The 21,578-nt window shown below is 43.4% G+C and overlaps 1 protein-coding gene across 1 annotated transcript; it reads left to right on the forward strand.

Moving 5' to 3' along the window:
* LOC8055640 (probable histone H2AXb) lies at positions 19,063 to 20,081 on the forward strand. Its single transcript, XM_002464881.2, has 2 exons — positions 19,063 to 19,385; positions 19,510 to 20,081. Exons 1-2 carry the CDS (start codon positions 19,200 to 19,202, stop codon positions 19,732 to 19,734), a joined length of 411 nt encoding a protein of 136 aa, XP_002464926.1. The 5' UTR covers positions 19,063 to 19,199; the 3' UTR covers positions 19,735 to 20,081.

Raw genomic sequence — 21,578 nt, forward strand, 5'->3', positions numbered from 1 at the left:
AGCCATTAGATATTTCACCAAGGCAATCCCCGCCTCTAACTTTCTTTACAAAATCTTCCTACTTTGAAAAGCTTGGCCATATCCATTGCTATCATCAGCTCCTGCATCTCATGTATGTGTTGTGAATCCTATGTATCCACATCGGTTCACCTATGATCCTGTACTAGTTAGTAGACTACATGACTAGTTGCACGAGGTAACTCTCGATAGTTGCATGCAGATCCATAGGGCCCATATAATAGATTATATGTAGCCTTCACATTCTTTTATGATTTCTTAGAAGAATTAACAGTTGGCCATGTTCACTTAAGCTTTTCAGCACTACTTTTTAAATAATAGAATATGTTTTTCTCCCCTAATAAATCAGCATCAATCGAAAATCAGCCAACCAAAAAGGGAGGAGACATAACAACATTCAAAAGAAATCGTAAAGGAGTCTAAATGGTGGTGAGATCTATATGATGTTTTACTGTTCATAGCACAAGACTATGGTTCTTTGTGTTAGATATCTATACTAAGGATGCTTAATTATATCTAACAGTGAGATGAAGATGAGTTTAGGGTTAAAGGACTGCCCTCACCTCGAGCACGCAACACCCGCCGATAACTTTCCACCTCACCCAACCCCTTCGACGTCATCCCACACATCGGGCACAACCTGAATAAGCGCCCAAACCCCCACCTCGATGCATGTTCACCTGAGTAGGACATAAACAGCTATGCGACATGGGGAGGAGTGTCACCTGAAACAGCGGCTTTCACCTCAGTTGCGATCAGATGACCATACCTTTACAACCGATAGTAACAATGGTTACTATGTCACCAACTCCCCACTCTTTACACTTTCAGGGACACGAACCACACATCCCTGAATGCTATGATGACATAGAAATAGGGATGGCTAGGAGACATGGCACCAGTGCACGGAGAGGCCAGGACGACACAACCATGACATCCCCATACAAACACGGTCGGCTGCACGTTCTAAATGGACGGGAAGACAGTGTACCCTTTCGGCACCTTGTAATTTTCTCTTTCCTCTATTTTTAAGCAACTGATGTATTCTCCGTCTGACCCCTTGATCTATAAAAGAGAGTGAGGAGCCCCTGGCGTGACTCGAACAGACAACACATCGCCACACCATTTTCAGCGACACACCTCGCACCAGAGACTTTAGAAACTCTTCCCTCTCTTAAATAGCTTGTTACCCTTATTACAAGATTTTTGGGTAAGAATAATATTAGCTAAGCTTACCACTGGACGTAGGGACCTGTTCGAGGACATGAACCACTATAAACCTTGTGTCAAACTGCCTACTATCCGGGTCTAGCGCACGCAGAGCACAATTTACTAGTCGGCGAGGCTCTCGGTCAAATCTAGCACTGACATTTTCAATATTGTTTACGGGTGATAAATTACGTTTAGTATCAAATAGTATAGATCATATATTGTGCAACTCACGTATACCTGCTTATTTATTCTCTTCCGTAGAGATATTTCTTCACATTGTTTTCATGGCAAACTTCTGGATTTGGTGGTTAAGTGTGGCCTTTTTTAGTTCCAGTGTATAAAGTTTTGGATGTCATATCGGGTGTCATATAGGGGTATTGCATAAGGGGTTCACATACTAATAAAAACACAAATTACAGAATCCGTCGGTAATTCATGAGACGAATTTATTAAGCATAATTAATTTTTCATTAGCACATGTATTACTATAGCACTTTATTATCAAATCATGTATTAATTAAGGTTAAAAGATTCATCTCGCAAAGTAATCATAATCTGTGTAATTAGTTATTTTTTAATATATATTTAATATTCCATGTAAGCGTTCAAACATTCAATGAGATAAGATGTAAATTTTTAACAAAAAAACTAAATAAAGACTTACTATTTGTGTGTTCTATCCTTATATATATATATATATAATTCAATTGTCCATCCTTTACAAGGACCAATGTAATATTGATGTTTCGAATATTATGCTTAAAATATTGGTTTTAGAGTAATAACAAAAAAAACATATTTGTATTACCATGGTATTAGTTTTGTTACTATTCCAAAACTAATATTTTAAGCATGGTAATATAAATATATTTTTTGTATTACCATTGTATTTTAAGTGCGGACAAAAAAATATTATTTTTACCGGATAGATAAATATTATTTGTGTTACATTGTAGTACCATGCTATTGATTTTTTATGTGAAAAACAGAAGCTCTGTTGCCAGCGCCTAGGGGCGTGTTTGTTTGCCTGGCCCTTCCCAGCTAGGCCGGTTCCCCCAGCCAGGTCCCAGATGGTCAGGCCCAGGTGGTGCAGTGCACCTTGTTTGGTTGTACTTCTCAGTTGGGCCTGGCTGGCCTCAGCTGGGTGTTTCTTTGCCTGTACATTGTGGCAGTGCAGCAACCAACCTCCCAACCGCCTGGTTGGGATGGTGTTTGTTTGCGTGCAGAGCAGCAGCATCTTCAAACTACATCCCAACAGCCATGGAAACTATGCAAGGAGGAATTGAGATGATATAAAGGCATTTGAACTTTGCATTAACGAAAACATCAGATTAGTGAATCATAGAACAATAAGTTAGGTTACAGTTAGCCAACACATTAGTACTAGTGATCATCAGATTGTTACATGCAGTAGGGATCAAAGTAACAGTGATTCATCGCTCCGATCTTTCTGTAAGTGACCACAACAAAACCACTTCCTAGCAGCCATACCAAAAGTCCCAAGAAACCTAAACATCTACTTCCCAATGGTTCCACTACATTATCACTTATACAAATAGAGGTATAGGTTTCAGATGAAGAAATTGAGTTGATAGTTGAGTTGAATGCCTCAAGTGCTTGCTCATATGAACTGTACTTCTTGTGTACATTGCCCTTAAAGTTTAGCACTTGCTCACTGCACTCTGCCTAGCTGGAGTAAATACCAGGAACTTTGCCTTTGAAAACAACATACCATCCACTCATTGTGCTGCACATTGAGGGTAAATGCCTCAGTCTAAGATTAATCAAGTGGATGTCATGTCTTTGTTCAATAAGTGTGTCCACTCTAGTTGCAAACTGGTGTTGACAAACTCAAGAAACAAAGATTTGACAAACACTTGTAAAAGAAACTAACATCACACGCATGGTTAAAAATTTTTGGGGCCTCCGACGTGTATATAATTGTTGTAAAATAGTGACATATTAAATCATCAGTGGCACCGAGCGAGTAGAAAACCAAAGAAAGTGTTTGTTTGCCTGGACATATATATTTGGAAAATGGAGGAACCGAAGATCAGTGCAGCCATGGAAGCGTGCGACACATCCATCCCAGCCATCATCCCATTATTGGTGAGAAGTTGCTTGGGACTGGACGTCTCGCACGGTTTGATGACAACAATGAGAAAACCTAGATCAGTGCAGCCATGGAAGCATGGGACACGTCCATCCCAGCCATTGTGGACGGTCCTTAAGTACCAAATATAATCATCAAATAAATAAAGAAAAGGATCCGAATGCAACCAACACCCAGACTTAGGGTTTTATCTGATAGAATTCCACGAGTTTTGGTGTTTGTCTAATTCTGGAGGGGGTTGTTAGGAAATATGGAAGAAAGGCCCACACGTCGGGTTTACATAGAGATATTAATGTGCCGCATAATTTTCTATCATCTAGAAGACTCCAGAAGCCATGGGAACGAACGGGAAGGCGATCGGGCTTGGGGGCAGGGCGCCCGCCCTCCCCCCTTGGGCACTCGCCCTGTTGTAGAGACCAATCAGGTCCCGTCTTGCAGATTACGCTCCACCGACCTAAAGGATCAAGGATAACTGTTCAATCAATGTCGGTTTGATCTGACGGCCCAGATTCACTTGAGGAGACTATATAAGCAGACCCTCTGGCCCCTGGAGAAGAACAAATTCATTATAGAGTTGAGAGGTGCCCTCGAAGGATAACCTTTCCTCTACATAGACTTAGGGCTTAGCATCCAATGTGAGAGTAGACTAGTTCTACTAGATTGAGAGAGATAGAGTGGAGGTGTAGATCGGAGGAAGCCCAGCCTGTCGGTGTCTACTCCGAGGTTGTACCTACGGGATCAAGTCTCCTAACCCGAGGCTTGCTCCTAGGATTCTTCAGTATTTTGACTTCTAAATTCTAGTAAGTTCTTGTTTTATTGTTCTTTGGTTTATGAGTTTACTTTCATCTCTTCGCGTAGAGTTTAGAGTAATCATCTCTAGCGTAAACGTGGTGTTTGGGCTAGGATACTCATAGATATCCCCTGACTAGCTGGACCGTGGTAGTGCGAGGAACGTGACATTTCCGAGTTACCTTTGTAGCCCATATCCCGTTAGCAGGATCGATAGGGTTTATAGGTGCGGGTCGAACATCCTCTGTGGTGTCTAGATTCCGTGAGCCTCCCCAATAGAACAGTAGATCATCCTTACCAAGGTTAGAACGAGATTACGGTTGTAGTCTTCTCTATACATCACTCACATCGAGTCACATTCTTTGTAGCCTAAAGGGTAGTAGCAATATATTTGGTTAGTCAGATGCACGCTTTCTCCCAGTGGTAAAAATATAAATACGATACTCTGGATAACCTCCCGGGTGAAGTGCTCACCGATATCCGTGCACTTGCGGATCATTTCCTGATGGCGTTACCAAATATCAACAAGCATTTCTTGCGTCGTTGCCGGAGAGAAAGACAGTTTGCTGAGATAACTTTAAGTCTTGCTATTATCTTGTATTATACTTTTATACTTTTATTCTTTTATCTTTTTATTTTTTCCATCTTTATGGATAACTCAAATTCCACGCCTATTATTGAATTTTTTGCACCTTCAGAGACCAGCCATAGACCATGGGAGTCAACAAGTCCTTTCTTTGCCCCTAAGTATGATCTGTGTCCGGAGTTGAATGCAATAGATCAAAATCAATCCTTTTCTATAGCTGAGGTCCTATCTTTTAATCAAGAAGATAATGAACTTTTAGCTACACCTAGGGAATCTGTTAATCTTTCTATATATTATGGTTTAAACCTAGCCCTACAAGACCATGTTTTTTCTCGATATTTTCACATTGGTCTTAATCATATAACCTTTGGTAGAGTCTTTCTTTCTTTATCTATTAGTAAAGGAAGGTATGTCTTCATTCGTGGACATCCTTCTTGCACTAGTCTTCATAAAAAATTTCTAGAGATAGAGAAGGAATCATCTCCCAAACAAGGAAAGGAAGTTTCAATAGCCGATGTCTAAACATTTCAATCCCATGATTCGGCTATCCAACCCATCCTTGAGCTTAATAATTTCTACTATGCTCTTTCTCTTGAACCTCCCGATGATCCTATGAATCTCTCTAGACATCCCATGCATAAGAGTCACCAAGACCATAAGGAGGATCGAGAAGAGCAACATCAATGGCTAGAGGGCATTAAAAATCCATGTGTTATCACCATTGAATGGATGGACAAGGAAGAAGCCTTAATGGATTCTGACTTTGGCTCAATTTCAAATGGTGAGTTCTTAACTCCCTTTGAAGATGAGATTCATCCAACTACAAAAGAGGATATAGGCGAGACCAATCTAGGAGAAAGTCCGAACATTCAGATTGGAGACGAAGATAACATTAATGAGCATGGAATTTGTTTCATAGCCACTTCGTTTACTCCATGCTCATATGCAACATCTTCCCAATCTATTGGTCTCTCCAACATCACCACATTTGAGATCTCCAACCCCCTTTCTATTTATAAAAACTTTAAAAGGACGGTTGTCGATGCATATGTCTATAATAAATATTGCAGATCTCGTTGAGTTGATCTTGATATAGGTCAGCGTTGGAGGGGAAACCACTTCGCCGACATAAATTGATGGTTTCCCAAGGACAAGCTTAGTGTCCTAAAACAAGCATTGATCAGATCGTAACATGAGTTGTTAATTATTTGCAACATTACCTTGTGTATTGAGCATATAAGGATAATTATAAAAATATTCCTTCGGGTATTCTTATCACTAACCTTTCCAAGATTGGAGCAAGAAGATCGGATGAATGACAAGCACAAGGTATGTCCAACCAATCATCATACAATATTGAATTAAATCCAAACTTGAATTTTGCAAAATTCAAGCTTGGAGGAGTACTTTACATAAAAACATCCTTTGCCATGTTGCTATGTTGGTTGTCCCTACCTTTGAGACATGCTCAATTTGTTAAATACTAATCACACTACTTCATCTCCACTTGAGTAGATCTCTATAAATGCTCTCATGCTACCTTTGTTTGCTTTAGTATATGTCTAGGTTTGAAGTAGTTTCATTTATCTCTTAATTAAGCATGGTGCTTAGTTTAGGAATGATGATCTTACTTCCAAGGGTTTTTAAATTAAGCATGGTGCTTAGGTTAAAATGCCCTCCTAAATCAAATTAGACATGGTGTCTAGGTTGATTTTTGAGCCGATAGTATGCTATAGTAGATATGGGATATTTTGTTGGACTAACCCCTGCAGGAAAACTTTCAATATTGACCTGGGAAGTCTTGAGATAAACTCACACTAGAGACAAAGAGAGAGATACATGAAGTTTAACAATTTACACAAGGAAGACATAGCTCATAAGAGATGATCCATGGAGGGTGCCACAAACACGATGCACAACCGCTAAGAAAGGAAAGCTTCCACAAGGTGATACTGTACTATCACTCTTCAAGTAAGGTAACATCTTAAGGTACTCGACTATCACTTTATAAGCTTCTCCTTGGTTCTGGCGTTCACATAAAATAAAGAGACAAACATGTATGATTTGTAACTCCAAATTAACCAACCCAATTAATTCAACATGTTTAGTCCTTTAATCTTTGTTCTTAGCACTACCTTTGTGATCCCACACTCCTAATCATATAAGCTAAAATGTTGCACATTCAATCTTTGGAAGATATAAACAAAACATAAATATAGATAGATTATCTTTCCATTAGGTCGAGCGATCTGATCTGACAAATGTTTTAAATGCTACACTCATGATCTTATTATCCATCAACTTTGTCTTGCTCTCTATGCTTAAGGTTAGAGAAGAACAAATACACTTTTGGTTCTGTTGGTGTTTTTCACCAACAGGGCCCATGCACTTGATCTCTGCCATGTCTTTATGAGCAGGTACCCTTCGAGCAAAACCTGATGGAGTTTTACAACTCCCAGATTCTTCCAAGTGAAGGACCTAGATCTACGAGCACAAACACACTGTAGATATTGGACACTCAGGCAATCACTGCCCTGAGGTGCTTGAGGACGTAAATTACATCAACAACAACAACAACAACAACTACTACTACTACTACTACTACCGTCCTCAACAAAATCAAGGTTGGAATCAACAGAGGCCTAACTACTCAGCTTGCAGATCGGACACTCAGTTTCCCAAAGGAAATATTGAAGAACCTCTGCGTTCGAGTTGGTACCTTGTACGCTCCAGCAGACTTCATGGTGATAGAGACTGGTACTGATGAGAGGGCACCCATCATCCTAGGGAGGCCATTCCTGAACACCTCGATAGCTGTCATCTATGCTAGTGCTGCCAAGATCAGTTTCTACATCAAGGGGAAGAAGGAGACTTTCCTTCAAGAACAAGACTACACAAATTTCAGAGCAATCTCGACATGAACCAAGGGAGAGGACCAACAGGAGGAACAGGAACAAGCAAATATGGACTAAGTCAGCTAAGATGGCCACTGTAGCTCAAAGAGGTCAAGATCGTCCACTCAAGTCGCCTTTCTTGATCAAGAAGGACGACCTTGGTGTTCTAAGCATCAAGTGCACAATCAACGGATACTCTTTTCAGAAGACACTCTACGACACCGGATTTGACGTCAACATAATGGTCGCAGTCACTTATCAGCTCCTACATGGAACCATGCCCCTACAACCAACATACATTCAGCTCTAGATGATTTTCAGGTTATTGATATGGGAGAAGACGAGTACGATCCGCCCATCATCCTTGGGAGACCGTTCCTCAGCATCGTTAAAGCAATCATCTACATTGGAACCGAAGAAGTCCACATGCACTTCCCCTCTGAGAAGGTACGCCGCTATTTTACTGACCTTAACTATATAGTTGAAGACTCTAAGCAGGTTAGGACAAGAAGAAGATGGCGCAACCGCAACCAGAGGAGGCAAATCATCAAGGACGGATGGGCAGACTACGAAGGAGAAGTAGTGTGGAGAGAGAAGATAGTTATACATGAAGAGGAGGCGCCGCCGGAACCACCGACTACGCCATCCAGCGAATCCCATGATGACTGAGAAAACGGAGAGTCCCGTTCGGAGGGCTTAAAAACACCGAACGCATTGCCAAGAGGTAAACTTGGTAGTTATCCTTTTCCCTTCAATTATTTAAAATAATTAGGTTCATATCATCTCGAAAAGAAAATAAAAATGTTAAAAATAGTAAGCCCCATGTGAGTATGCTCATGGCATAAAACCCATAAGTACATTCATTGTGGTGGCATAAAAATAAAATAAATATATTCCTGTCCTATAAAAATAAAAATATAAAAATAAATTTATGATCCTACTAAAGAGAGTAACATTTATTGAGGAGGCTCAACATGATAAAGGATAGATATTTATGCTAACATTTAACTAGTTCCACAAAGCTTTGTTGTCTATTTGAGCTCCACAGAATTCAAGGATCAAAGAAGACTAGCAGACGAAGGACATCCTAATCGCTGTCAGGGTGCTGTCGACATTCAGATACACCACCGTCACCTGCTAGCTACATCAGAAGAAACTACGTCAAAATCCAGCTTAGGGGAGAGCACCCCCATTTATCCAACTAAGTGTTTCTACTCACGTTTATACTTTACTCAAATAATAAAAAGATGCATAATCATGAAAACCCAAAAAAAATTTTGTGCTTATATATATCTTTGCTTAGTTTGCTAAATAAATAAATAAAGTGTCTAGGACAAACTAAACTTAAATGATAAACTCTTACATGGATATGATAAATAGTTGCTCTGCCATGTACCTAGTTTTCAAGTTTGAGCTCTCTCTTAAGTTTAGGCATAACTGTTATAATTTAAACCTGCTCTAAACCTGAACTTGTGGGAAGAGTACTTGATCTAAAGTCTAAGTCGTTAACGGATATGATATGGGAAGGTTGAGCTGCTGTTTATGTGTTCCTAGAGATGCTAGAATTCTGGAGAATTTTATCTTTGAAAATTTTTAAATAACACATGATGAGTTCCTGTATGATGAGAGTTTAAAATCCTACCACAACCATATATACATGCTTATTAGACTATGAACCATACAATTACTTTTTACTGCTTATGAGCATTGAGTGTGGTCAAGCTGTGTAAACCCTTAGGAGCTTGTCATGCGGTTAAAATCAAGATTCACTTACACGTTCACTCATACATGCTACTTCTACTCCGGAAGTACGCATCCACATACATCCACTCAATTCTATCTCCAGATCCACCTAAAATTATTCTACTCCTAATCCGGGAGAGAATATCCAAAAACATTCTCCTATTTCTGTTTTTCCCTATGAAATAAATGCTCGAGTTATCTTGGTTACTACCACTTGCTATATTATTTCAGGAGATGAGTGCTCTAAAGAAAAAAAAGAAAAAAAAGAAAAAGGATACGAGGAAATAAAAAGGGGCAAGTGCCCGGAACCTCGAAGAAAAGAAAAAGTGAGACGAGAGGCAAAAATGGGCAAGTGTCTGACAATAGAATTAGAAGTACAAGATACCTACTTGAGAGAAAAGAAAAAGAAAATATAGAGCATCTCATTCTCCTCAAAAAGCTTCAAAGTGTAAGAAAGGTATGTATCCCCTTAAAAGAGAAAAAGTAGAATTAGACTTTCACCATTGTTATCACCATCATTACCATACACCATTCACTCGCCACACATGCACATCTTGATTTGACTTATTGACTTGTTTCTCTGGATCCATGGTTTGACTATGCAATAAATGTCTTGTAAGTATGTATTATCTGTCTCCCACCTATGAGCTCCAGATATCAAAACCTTATTAGAGTAGGGTGAGAGAGAAGGCAATATCACTATGCCTCATACCAAAAATACCACATACTTTGAGAGAAGGCATATACCATTACTGCCTTGAAAAGGATCCAGAAATACCACAAAAGAGAGATTTGAGAGAGTCATACAAGGAATCTCTGAGTTTTATTTGAAAATCTGCAAAAACTCCAGAGCTATAGCTGATCAAAGAACAAGAGACATGGCGCTTCACTTGATGAAAGGTTGAGATGGCGGACTAGAGGGGGGTGAATAGTCCTTTCTAAAAATTATTACGCCGGCTAACCGAAACAAATATGGAATTAAAACTATCGGTCTAGCCAAGACTACACCCCTCTATCTAAGTTCTATAGCACCTTGAAAAGATCCTAAACAAGCAAGCAAGGTGCTACCTTAGCGAGAGCTCACCTAACCAATTCTAGGTGCAAGGTCACACAAACCTATGCCACTAGTACTTTGCAAACCGGGGAGCTCCTACACAACTAGTAAGCAAAAGCACAAAGCTCCTAAGCTCACTAGCAATGCTCAATAACAAGGCAACCAATGTCAAATTAGAGAGTGCAAAATACTTAGCTACACAAACTAAGCAATGTGACTAACAAGGTCACACAAACCAAATTAGTCACGCAAGGGAACTACTTCTAGCTACACAAGCAAGAAGGTAACTAGCAAGATACACAAGCTAACTAAATACAAGAGCAACTACACAAGCACAAGTATATGAATGTAAGAACAAGCTTATGTTACGGACTTGCAAACCAACGGGAAGAACAATGTTGACACGATGATTTTCTCCCGAGGTTCACTTGGTTGCCACCAAGCTACGTCTCCGTTGAGACAAGCTCCAAGGTTGCTGCCGGTCCTCTTGCTAGTGGTGACCCGCAAGTCACACTCTCCCACGCGGAGTGCTTACCACAAGCTCTAGCACTTGACCCGGCCGGACCACTTGTCGCTCTTCACGTCTCGCTCAACTAGAGTTGCTCTTCGTGATCCCCGCGGGGTGAGCACCGTACCCCTCACAATCTCTTCTCCAGAGCACCGCACAATCTCCTTGCGTGCTTCGACGAAGTCACAAGCCACCAAGCCGTCTAGGAGGTGGCAACCTCCAAGAGTAACAAGCACCACCGGCTTGCAACACAAACACCTAGTGCCACTCGATGCAATCTCTCAATGCAACGCACTAGAATCACTCACTCGCTATTGATTCGCACTCTTGCAAGCACAAGTGAGTTAGAGGCTTTCCTAGCACTCCCCAAGCATGGACACTAAGTCCCAAGGGTGCTCAACACCAGCCAAAGCCGGCCACCACTTCTATTTATAGCCCCAAGGGCTAAACTAGCCGTTGCCCCTTCACTGGGCAAAACACGTGGGCACCGGACGCTCACAGGGAGCCACCAGACGCTCAACCCCCAGCGTCCGGTGCTGAGGCATCAGCCATGTGTCACTAGCCATTTGAACTCGACCGTTGCCGCCAACGACTATCATGCGCTCGCGCCTGACACAGCACCACCAGACGCTCAACTAGTCCACACCGGACGCGTCCGGTGCACACCGGACCCGTGCGCAAAGAGCTCCGCAAACTCGCACGGTCACCGGACGCAAGCCACCGGTCAGAAACTCCTCGTGCGCACTCGCTGACGTCACACACCACCGGACGCTCGAACAGTAACCGCCCAGTGTCCGGTGCGAGCGTCCGGTGTGCTCTGCACACTTGAGTCACAGACACCACACCGGACGCTCTGGACTAGTGTCCGGTGCTGCCAACACCAGCGTTCGGTGAGTGAAACACTCCCGCAACTTCTCTAAATTTCCCACCGACGCAATAGAAAATATGCACTTAATTTTCTCAAAAGTGCCCTAGGAACTCCACCTCCTTTGTAAATGTGCTAACACCAACAAGTGTCCACCACCAAAGTGCATGTGTGTTAGCTTTTCACAAACATTTTTCCCAAAGGAGTTAGCCTCTCAACTTGCCACGCCACTCGATCCTAACACGTATGCAAAGTTAGATCCCTCAAGTGGCACTAGATAACCGATATGCAAACAAGTTTGCCCCTCTTAATAGTACAGCCATCTATCCTAAATCTGGTCATAAACTTCTCTACACACCTATGACCGGTGAAATGGAAAAGCCCTAGGTTATACCTTTGCCTTGCGCTTTCCATTCCAACTCCTCCAATGTTGATGCAACACATGCATCAACCAATCACCAAATGATATGATCCACTTCATATCATCACGTGACCGTATTGGTTCATCGATCTTGACCTCACTTGCTCTTCACCGTTGCCTCGGTCCATCGGCGCCAAGTCTTGCTCAAGCTTCACCGTTACACGCGGTCCCTCGCTTCAAAGCCTCCGACTTGCCCTTCACTCTTGCAACCGGTCCATCGAGCCAAGCCTCATCTTGATCTTCTCCACCTTGGTCACATGACTCCATGTCATGTCTCATGTGCAATGAGCTCCTCCATCATCACATCATCACCTGTGGACTAATCTCCTATGTATCTCACATAAACACTATTAGTCCACCTAAGTTGTCACTCAATTACCAAAACCAAACAAGGACCTTTCACTTGACCGTTCTATCTTTTAACTGCTCAAGACACAAGTGACAGTTGCGAGCTCCATGGTGAAAGGTAAAATGAGTAAGTTTTAAGTCTTAACAGTTTACTCTAACTCAGAGATAAGATCTTGCTTGAACGCATGTGTACTTTTAAGGCATGAAACCACTGCAGAAACTCTTGAGTCCATCCTTGCTGAGGGACGAGCAAGAGGTAAGCTTGGGGGAGTTGTTGACGGTCCTTAAGTACCAAATATAATCATCAAATAAATAAAGAAAAGGATCCGAATGCAACCAACACCCAGACTTAGGGATTTATCTGACAGAATTCCACGAGTTTTGGTGTTTGTCTAATTCTGTAGGGGGTTATCAGAAAATATGGAAGAAAGGCCCACACGTCGGGTTTACATAGAGATATTAACGTGTCGCGCAATTTTCTATCATCTAGAAGACTCCAGAAGCCACGAGAACGAACAGGAAGGCGATCGGGCCCGGGGGTAGGGCGCCCGCCGTCCCTCCTTGGGCGTCCGCCCTGTTGCAGAGACCAATCAGGTCCCGTCTCGTGGATTACGCTCCACTGACCTAAAGGATCAAGGATAACCGTTCAATCAATGTCGGTTTGATCCGACGGCCCAGATTTACTTGAGGGGACTATATAAGCAGACCCCCTGGCCCCTGGAGGAGAACAAGTTCATTATAGAGTTGAGAGGTGCCCTCGAAGGATAACCTTTCCTCTACATAGACTTAGGGCTTAGCATCCAATGTGAGAGTAGACTAGTTCTACTAGATTGAGAGAGATAGAGTGGAGGTGTAGATCGGAGGAAGCCCGGCCTGTCGGTGTCTACTCCGAGGTTGTACCTGCGGGACCAAGTCTCCTAACCCGAGGCTTGCTCCTAGGATTCTTCCGTATTTCGACTTCTAAATTCTAGTAAGTTCTTGTTTTATTGTTCTTTGGTTTATGAGTTTGCTTTGATCTCTTCGCGTAGAGTTTAGAGTAATCATCTCTAGCGTAAACGTGGTGTTTGGGCTAGGATACTCATAGATATTCCCTGACTAGCTGGACCGTGGTAGTAGCGAGGAATGTGACATTTCCGAGTTACCTTTGTAGCCCATATCCCGTTAGCAGGATCGATAGGGTTTATAGGTGCAGGTCGAACATCCTCTGTGGTGTCTAGATTCCGTGAGCCTCCCCAATAGAACAGTAGATCATCCTTACCAAGGTTAGAACGAGATTACGGTTGTAGTCTTCTCTATACATCACTCACATCGAGTCACATTCTTTGTAGCCTAAAGGGTAGTAGCAATAGATTTGGTTAGTCATGTGCACGCTTTCTCCCAGTGGTAAAAATATAAATACGATACTCTGGATAACCTCCCGGGTGAAGTGCTCACCGATATCCGTGCGCTTGTGGATCATTTCCTGATGGCGTTACCAAATATCAACAGCCATCATCCCACTATTATTGAGAAGTTGCTTGGGAATGGACGTGTCTCATGGTTTGATGACAGCATTGAGAAATACTTACAATGCAAATTAACTAGTGCCACCTCAATAAAAGATAGGTCATCATCAGCCGGTTTGAACAAACAACACAATGAAAAACCAAAATGAAATCCAAATTATTACAGTTTCATATCCAGCAAGTAGCACGAGTACCGTACAAGGCAGCCATTCAATAACACACAAATGAAGCAAATGATGTGTGGATACCAGCTAAGTTCTAGAGGTGCCCCTGTTTTCTCACATTTCCTTACAAATCCCATCTCTAAGTTCTGTCATGCTAGCCACCTCTTATGACTGTAAGTCATTAACTGGAACATCATTATTTCTTCTACGAGGGTTTGGAACCCATGATTCTTTGGTCGGAACGACATGGTCTACCCCAAACCCTAGTATCTAGTTGTGCAATATGCAACAGGCCTGTACAAGCTTCACTTGTGTCTTGTACTTATGGAATGGTTTGTTGTCTATGATTCGAAAGCGGTTCTTCGAAGCCCCAAATGCCCTTTCAATGGTTGTCCTAAGTGAGCTATGTCTGAGGTTAAAAAGTTTTGGAACTGGTTGGGTTGTGTCTATGGGTATACTCCGATAAGTGATACCTTACACCTCTGAATGGAGGCATGAAGCCTGGTCTGCAAGCGTAACCAGCATCCACAAGATATAATTTCCCTAAAATTGATTAGGGGTTTCAATGGACAAGTCAGAGAGTGGACAAAATAGGAAAGCAACAAATTTAGTAGTCATGTATTACCTTCAGGCACAGCGAGACCCCCAACCCTTTCAAGGGCATCAGCAAGGATTAATGCATCATGAGCTGATCCCTCCCACCCAGCTAGGACATAAGTGAATTTCAGGTCAAAATCAACAGCCGCCATCACATTTTGTGTGCAAATGCTTTTCCTGCCCTTAAAGGGCCCTTGCATGTGCCTGGGCACCCTTGCTAGCACATTGGTACCATCAGTGGCACCTATGCAGTCCTATGAGACACAAGTTCAGACATAAAAAACTACATCAAGGCATGGGTACAAATGAAGTAATGTAGGCTTGTGTTACCTTCAAATAAGGGTTCCATCTGTGACTACCTAAGATTTTGGGGTGTGTTGCCCCAGATGGTGGTTTGATGAGCTCAGCCCTTAGTTCCCCAACAGCATACAACACCTGATGGAAGTGTCTGCTTATTGTCTCTATGGACCTCCTAAAACTCTGATGGACAACCCTGAACCTCTGGTTGTGACCAACCACATGGAGAAACATGGCTACTTGTTCCTCAACAGAGGCATTAGTTGAGTCCAAAACTAACCCCCTGTCCCTAAATAGATTGCACAGTGAGAAAAATGTTGCTCTACCCATCCTAAGCATGGCTATGCACTCCCCATTAGTTGAGTTGTATATGAGCCTAAGATTCTTAGCCCTATGTTCATCTGCTTCTAACCTAGGACCATAACGAATAGGTTCATGATCTTCCTCTCTAGGTCTTTTAGTACTGAACACACAATATAAGCCATTACAACAACCATGGCAGCAGCCTGTGCTGCCATACCACCTCTGTTCTGCTGCATATCCATCTACACCAATGCATACAAAGTGATTTCAGACAGTGGCTTGCCTTGCTGGCCTCTCAATGCATACTATTGTTGGAACAAGGATTGGAACATAAAAACTAAAAATTTCAAGCAACCATGAAATACTAAAAATGTGAACTGCAAATAAAGTCCAGAAGTACTCATATTACAAGTTGCATGGTAAGCAACCACCAAATAGTAATAATGTCATTACAGAACATGAATAAAAAACCACCTCCTCATTCATAAAAGAACCACTAGCCCAAAAGAAGTTTGTTAGCCTATCAGTACTGCACAGCTATAACACAATTAGCAAAAGCCACCAAAAAAATAGTGATGAAGAGTGGTGGAGGGTGGAGGACCTTCTACTACCTCAACTGCTTCCCTCCTAGTGTAGCACTGGACCCAGTGCATCTACACATAGTAGTGCTTTGCAAGGAAGGTCCTAAGCCAAAGTACCCTATGACTATCCACCATGTTCACATAAGCAGTGGCATGTGCCTTGTTGTCGAGGAGGTGGGAGAAGGCAACAGTCAAGGCTTCTTCAGAGAACCCTGGAGTGTCCATGATAGCATGGTAGAGGTCACCATCAATGAAAGCAGGTCCAGTCTCTCTTAAGGCATTTGCTACATTGTTCACTGCATCAGTCATGTTTGTCATGACCAGCACCTCCTCCTCAGTGAAACATGGCCTCTTCCTCTTCCTCCCACCATCAGAAGTCAAAAGCTCAGTCTTGCTACACTCCCCCTGATCAGTCTTTCCCAAAGGGATGGACTTACCATCACAACCCTTTACTGTGCCTAGGGAGCTATTAGACTGGTCATGGTTGACACCTAGGGCTTCATTGGATCCTACAGCAAATCTACCAGTGGTCATTCCAGTGGCAAAGATGGTCTGCATCTCCTCATAGAATCTGATAGGGGTGTTGAGGAGCTCAGCATCTTTTGGGTGGTCCTGAAAATTTGTTTCCTAGCCTGTTAGATTAGGCAGTGCATAATAGAAAGTAAGAGAAGGCAAATACTTCTAGAATACCTTGATGTGGCCTAGGTAATGCTCAGGGTCCAGCATGATTGCCTTCACCTCATCATCAAAAAGGGCACCACTAAGGTCTCTAAGCTTAGAGATCCTACCCCACCTCTGCCTCCACTTCCTTAAGTGGTTGTACACTTGGGTTGGAGTGACCTCCTCCCTAGTGTATTCCATAAGGAGCTTAGCCACCTAGTTTACATCCTTCTCCTTAAACCCCTTATCAGCCCTAGCACCACTCTCTATTAGGTTACATAGCCTCCTCAGCACAAATCCAGAGGTGTTATTTGTCCACCTCATAGGAGGCCTAGATGGTGGAACAACCACCTCAGCAAATGCAGAAGGAGCAACAGGAAGAACAGGAGGTAGAGCAGGCTCAGCAGGTACACCAGTAGTGGGGGCTACAACATTTGCACTAGGGGGGCAAATGTAGAGCCCCCAGGCAGCATTGCAGCAGCGGTTACAAACCCTTGAGCACCATTGGCAGCCATCTAAGGTGCATTTAGAGTAAAATGTCAAGATAAGTTCACAGATTGGCGAACAAATGTTAGGTTAATAGAACAACATAAGGCCTCAACATCTAATTGAAGAAGATGACTATGGCTACAAATCATTGGTGGCTGGCATTGAAAAAAGGCCTCACAATTCAAATTATTATAGGACCTCAAATTACAAATCATTGTTGGCTGGCGTACAAACCAAAAATGCCTCAGCTTTAGAATGTGCAGTTCATATCATTGGTGGCTAAACAGCAGAAAAAGAAGAAGTGACTAGGAAAATTGTTGTAAAAATTAGCAGGTCATGTTTGACCATGCAACACAGGCACAAACAGCAGTACCAAAAGTGGTTAATGGTAACTGTGCATGACTGAGTTTCATGGCCAAACAAGAAACAAAAAACACATGCATGACCACAGCCAGGCCGAAACTCCTCATCCAGGTCTAGTATGCAAGAAAGTCCTCATCTAGGCCACCTCAATCTTATGAAATGAGCATCATGGGCCATCCAAATAAACATGCAAACAAACCCTAAACAGTGCACAAGAGTACGCAGCCACCTCATTCATCTGTCATATGCATCATAGGCCATCCAAATCAACAGACAAACAAACTAAGACCTCAAACAAACCCTAAACAGTTCAACAGACTATGCAGCCACCTCATAAATAACTTATATGCATCATAGGCCACCAAAGTACCATATATATGGTATAACAAAACTCGCACAAAAAGCCATCACATAAGCCCAATACTCAGACCATGGTATGTACTAAAGGCAAACTCACATAAATCATAATCGTGCCAGAATACCAGACATCATGGATTGGACCGTAGATCTACCGCTAAGAGCACGTAGATCATCGAAAATGGGTCTCGTGGAACCACAAATCATACGCTATGAGCACGCGGACCACCGAAATTGGGTCCTGTGAAAAAACTTTCTAGATCTATCGCTATGAGCATGAATACCACAAAAAATGGGTACCGTGTAACCACAAATACATCGCTATGAGCACGTGGACCACCGAAATCGAGTCCCGTGTAACAAACAAAGGATATTTCACCTTGCTATTCGGTCGGAGAAGAGGAAGAAGAAGCCGACTTCGGAAGGAAGAGGTTCGGATCCACCGAACCTTACATGGGAGAGGAGGAAGAAGCACCACGAACTCGCTGCACCAACGCCGTGTCCGGAGGATGAAGAGGACAAAGAGCAGCAGCACCCGAACGCCGGCACAACGGACGACGAACAACCACCGTGACCGAGGCGAAGAAGGTACAAGAGCCTGCCGCCACCCCGCACCGCTAGGCGAGGGAGAGAGCACACCGAGGTCAGTGGAAGAGAGGATGAGGGAGTGAGAAACGGAGACGAACGAATGAAACCACCCTAGGGCTTCCAGCGGCGCCGAGATGGGTTTTATCTAGAGGCGGAGAAGGAAACCCTAGCGGGAGATTTTTTTTCCCCCATCACATGGGAGAAGTAGGCCAGCAGCCCGCCAACGCCCAAATGAGGACCACAAGTGCACGCGCTCGGCCGGCCTCGCGAGAAACGGCCGAAGTGGCCTTCCCTCTCGGGCGTGGCTGGCGGGTGCTTTAATGACCGTACCGGCCAGGCTCAAACCACCTACAAACAAACAACTACACCTGTATCTTCATAGCCCGGCCCAACCCCTCAACCAGGAAAACAAACACGCCTAGGTCCCCTTCCAGTTTCAAAAGCCCCGCGGCGCGAAAATGCAACCGCCAAATAGAACAAAAATTTCGCGTGCCCCCGCGAAATGGTACCGCCGCACCACGCGTCCGCTCCCCGATCGGATGGCCCCCTCGCATCCTCCACGTCAGCGATCTGCTCCCCCGCCAGCTCAGCTAATCGTCCGCCGCCTTGGCCTCTACATAACCTGCCTCGCCGCCGTCGCCCCCTCCATCTCAATCCCACACTGCCACTCCCGCAGAGCGTAACAGACTTCCGGTGATCGATACAACGTGTAGAGCAGGCGACGAGCAATCTCGGAAGGAGAAGATGAGTTCCGGCAGCGGCAGGGGCAAGCCCAAGGGGACCAAGGCGGTGTCACGGTCGTCCAAAGCCGGACTGCAGTTCCCCGTCGGCCGCATCGCCCGCTACCTGAAGACGGGCAAGTACACCGAGCGCGTAGGCGGTGGCGCGCCCGTCTACCTCTCCGCGGTCCTCGAGTACCTCGCGGCAGAGGTAACCAAATCCCCTTTCCCGTGCTCCTCCTTTTCTCCCCCAATCCCTTATTTACTCGTTACTTTCCCCATTGGTGAATCCATCGGAAGGTGTTCTGAACCGTATCGTGCTCTTGTAATTGTAGGTCCTAGAGCTGGCGGGCAACGCGGCGCGCGACAACAAGAAGAACCGGATCGTGCCGTGCCACATCCAGCTCGCTGTGCGCAATGACGAGGAGCTGAGCAAGCTTCTGGGTGCGGTCACTATAGCCGCCGGCGGGGTGTTGCCCAACATCCACCAGACGCTGCTGCCCAAGAAGGCTGGCGGCAAGGGTAAGGCCGAGATCGGCTCCGCCTCGCAGGAGTTCTAGACTGGCAGTTGCAGGCGACTTGCATCCTTCTCTCTAGTTCACACTCAGCACGAATTGGATGGAGACCGCTGCTGAAGCTTCTTAGAATAGTAGTACCAACTAGCAATACTAGCGTCTTGCCTAGGTTAGGGTAGGTTCTGTGATGGGTGTTTTATCAGGTTAAGTTTGTGGTGAATGAAAGTTGGCTGTATCTATCAACCATTCTTGCTTCAATGAACGGAATGGTTACTTGCTGTGATCTTGTTCCTTTGGGTTTGAAGTTGATACTGATTGTGATCTGTGGATTGGTTGTACAGTTGTGCTGATGGTAACATCCTCATTGGGAGATCAACAAAATTCTTACCATATGTAACTTGAGTCTGCTTTATTTCCCATTTTAAAGTAGAACTAGAGTGCAATTCAATTTTACCAATACACACACTTATGAGATAGAAAAGTATTACCATTCGATGGTAAGATCACTTGGTAAAAACATGACTCTTCAGCAGCATGACATATACTTGGTATTGATTCTGAAACCGAAAGTACAGAGCTCACCAAGGGCAGTCCTTAATGGGCCAGAGGAATGGGGACACCGGGCCACTGAAGAATGCTACAGCACATCTCGCCATCCTGGAGGTGTCAGTGCTGAATGGCAGCGAAGTCGGATATATACTGAAGATCAGAAATTCAGAAGCCTTCCTGGAGGTGTTTCAGTTTTCAGGACATTTCAATGGATACTAATCCCTTGCATCTATGCTATTCTTTTCAAATAATTCACCAAGTTTTCAGAAGTTCAGCTATTGTTAGTGTAAAAAAGTTCACCGAATTTACTATCATAAGAAATCAAACATCAAATGTGTGGTTTCCTAGATAACATGGCTGGAAAAGGAGGCTATGCAGAAGTATACAAGGCACCCTATCTAATGTCCAACATATAGCTGTGAAGAGGCTCGCAGAACGCATGCCCAGTGAAAAGGAGAAAGAGTTCCCCACAGAACCAGGGATTCAGGGGCATGTATGCCATCTAAAGACATCATAAGTTCTTGGATGGTGCGTTGTGAATGGGTTATACATGATGTTTTGAATTCTGTGGAAATGGAACTGTAGCATCGGTGCTGCACGGTACTGAATTTTAGTCAGTAATATATATCATTCAGAGTTGAGGTGAATCTCTTGAGTCTTGAGTAATTATGTGTCAATAGAGGTCAAATTTTACAGGGAAGAGTGGGAAAATCAAGTAGTAAAACTCAACATAGTTTAAGATGTACAATTGCAAGTTCGTTTTAGGTTAGAGGTCTTAATGTAAAGTAGATGACTTGTCATGCGACAAGAGGTTATATAAACTTTTTTCCATTGAGAAAGAAAACCCTCCAACAACTCCGCACCTTAACAAGCTAGTAACACCTATGCTACAGATCTCAGACAACCACATAAGGATACACGTCTACCTCAGTGCACGCCAATCAGTAGAAACATGTTTGATTCATTGGTGAGAGGAGCCAAGCTCGCACTTGGGAAAACCCCCGGAATGAGGAGTAACATGTTGGGTTCGTTGGTAGGGGAGCCTAGCTCGCACCTAGGAACCAGACCGGGTCCCCCGCTAGACAGACCGTAGAGGTGGAAGTTCTTGTGCAGTACTCCCTCCGTTCTTTTTTAATTATCGCTTGCGCTTTTCCAAAAACAACTACCAACAATTATATATTAAAAAATATTAATATTTGTAATACATAATTAGTATCATTAGAAAGATCTTTGAATCTAGTTTTTTAACAAATTTATTTGGAGATACAAATGTTACACGTATTTTCTACAAATCGAATCAAACTTGTGGCACGTACACAAACAGCGACAATTAAAAAGGG

The sequence above is a fragment of the Sorghum bicolor genome, chromosome 1 (genome assembly GCF_000003195.3).
Source record: "Sorghum bicolor cultivar BTx623 chromosome 1, Sorghum_bicolor_NCBIv3, whole genome shotgun sequence".
Lineage (NCBI taxonomy): Eukaryota > Viridiplantae > Streptophyta > Magnoliopsida > Poales > Poaceae > Sorghum > Sorghum bicolor.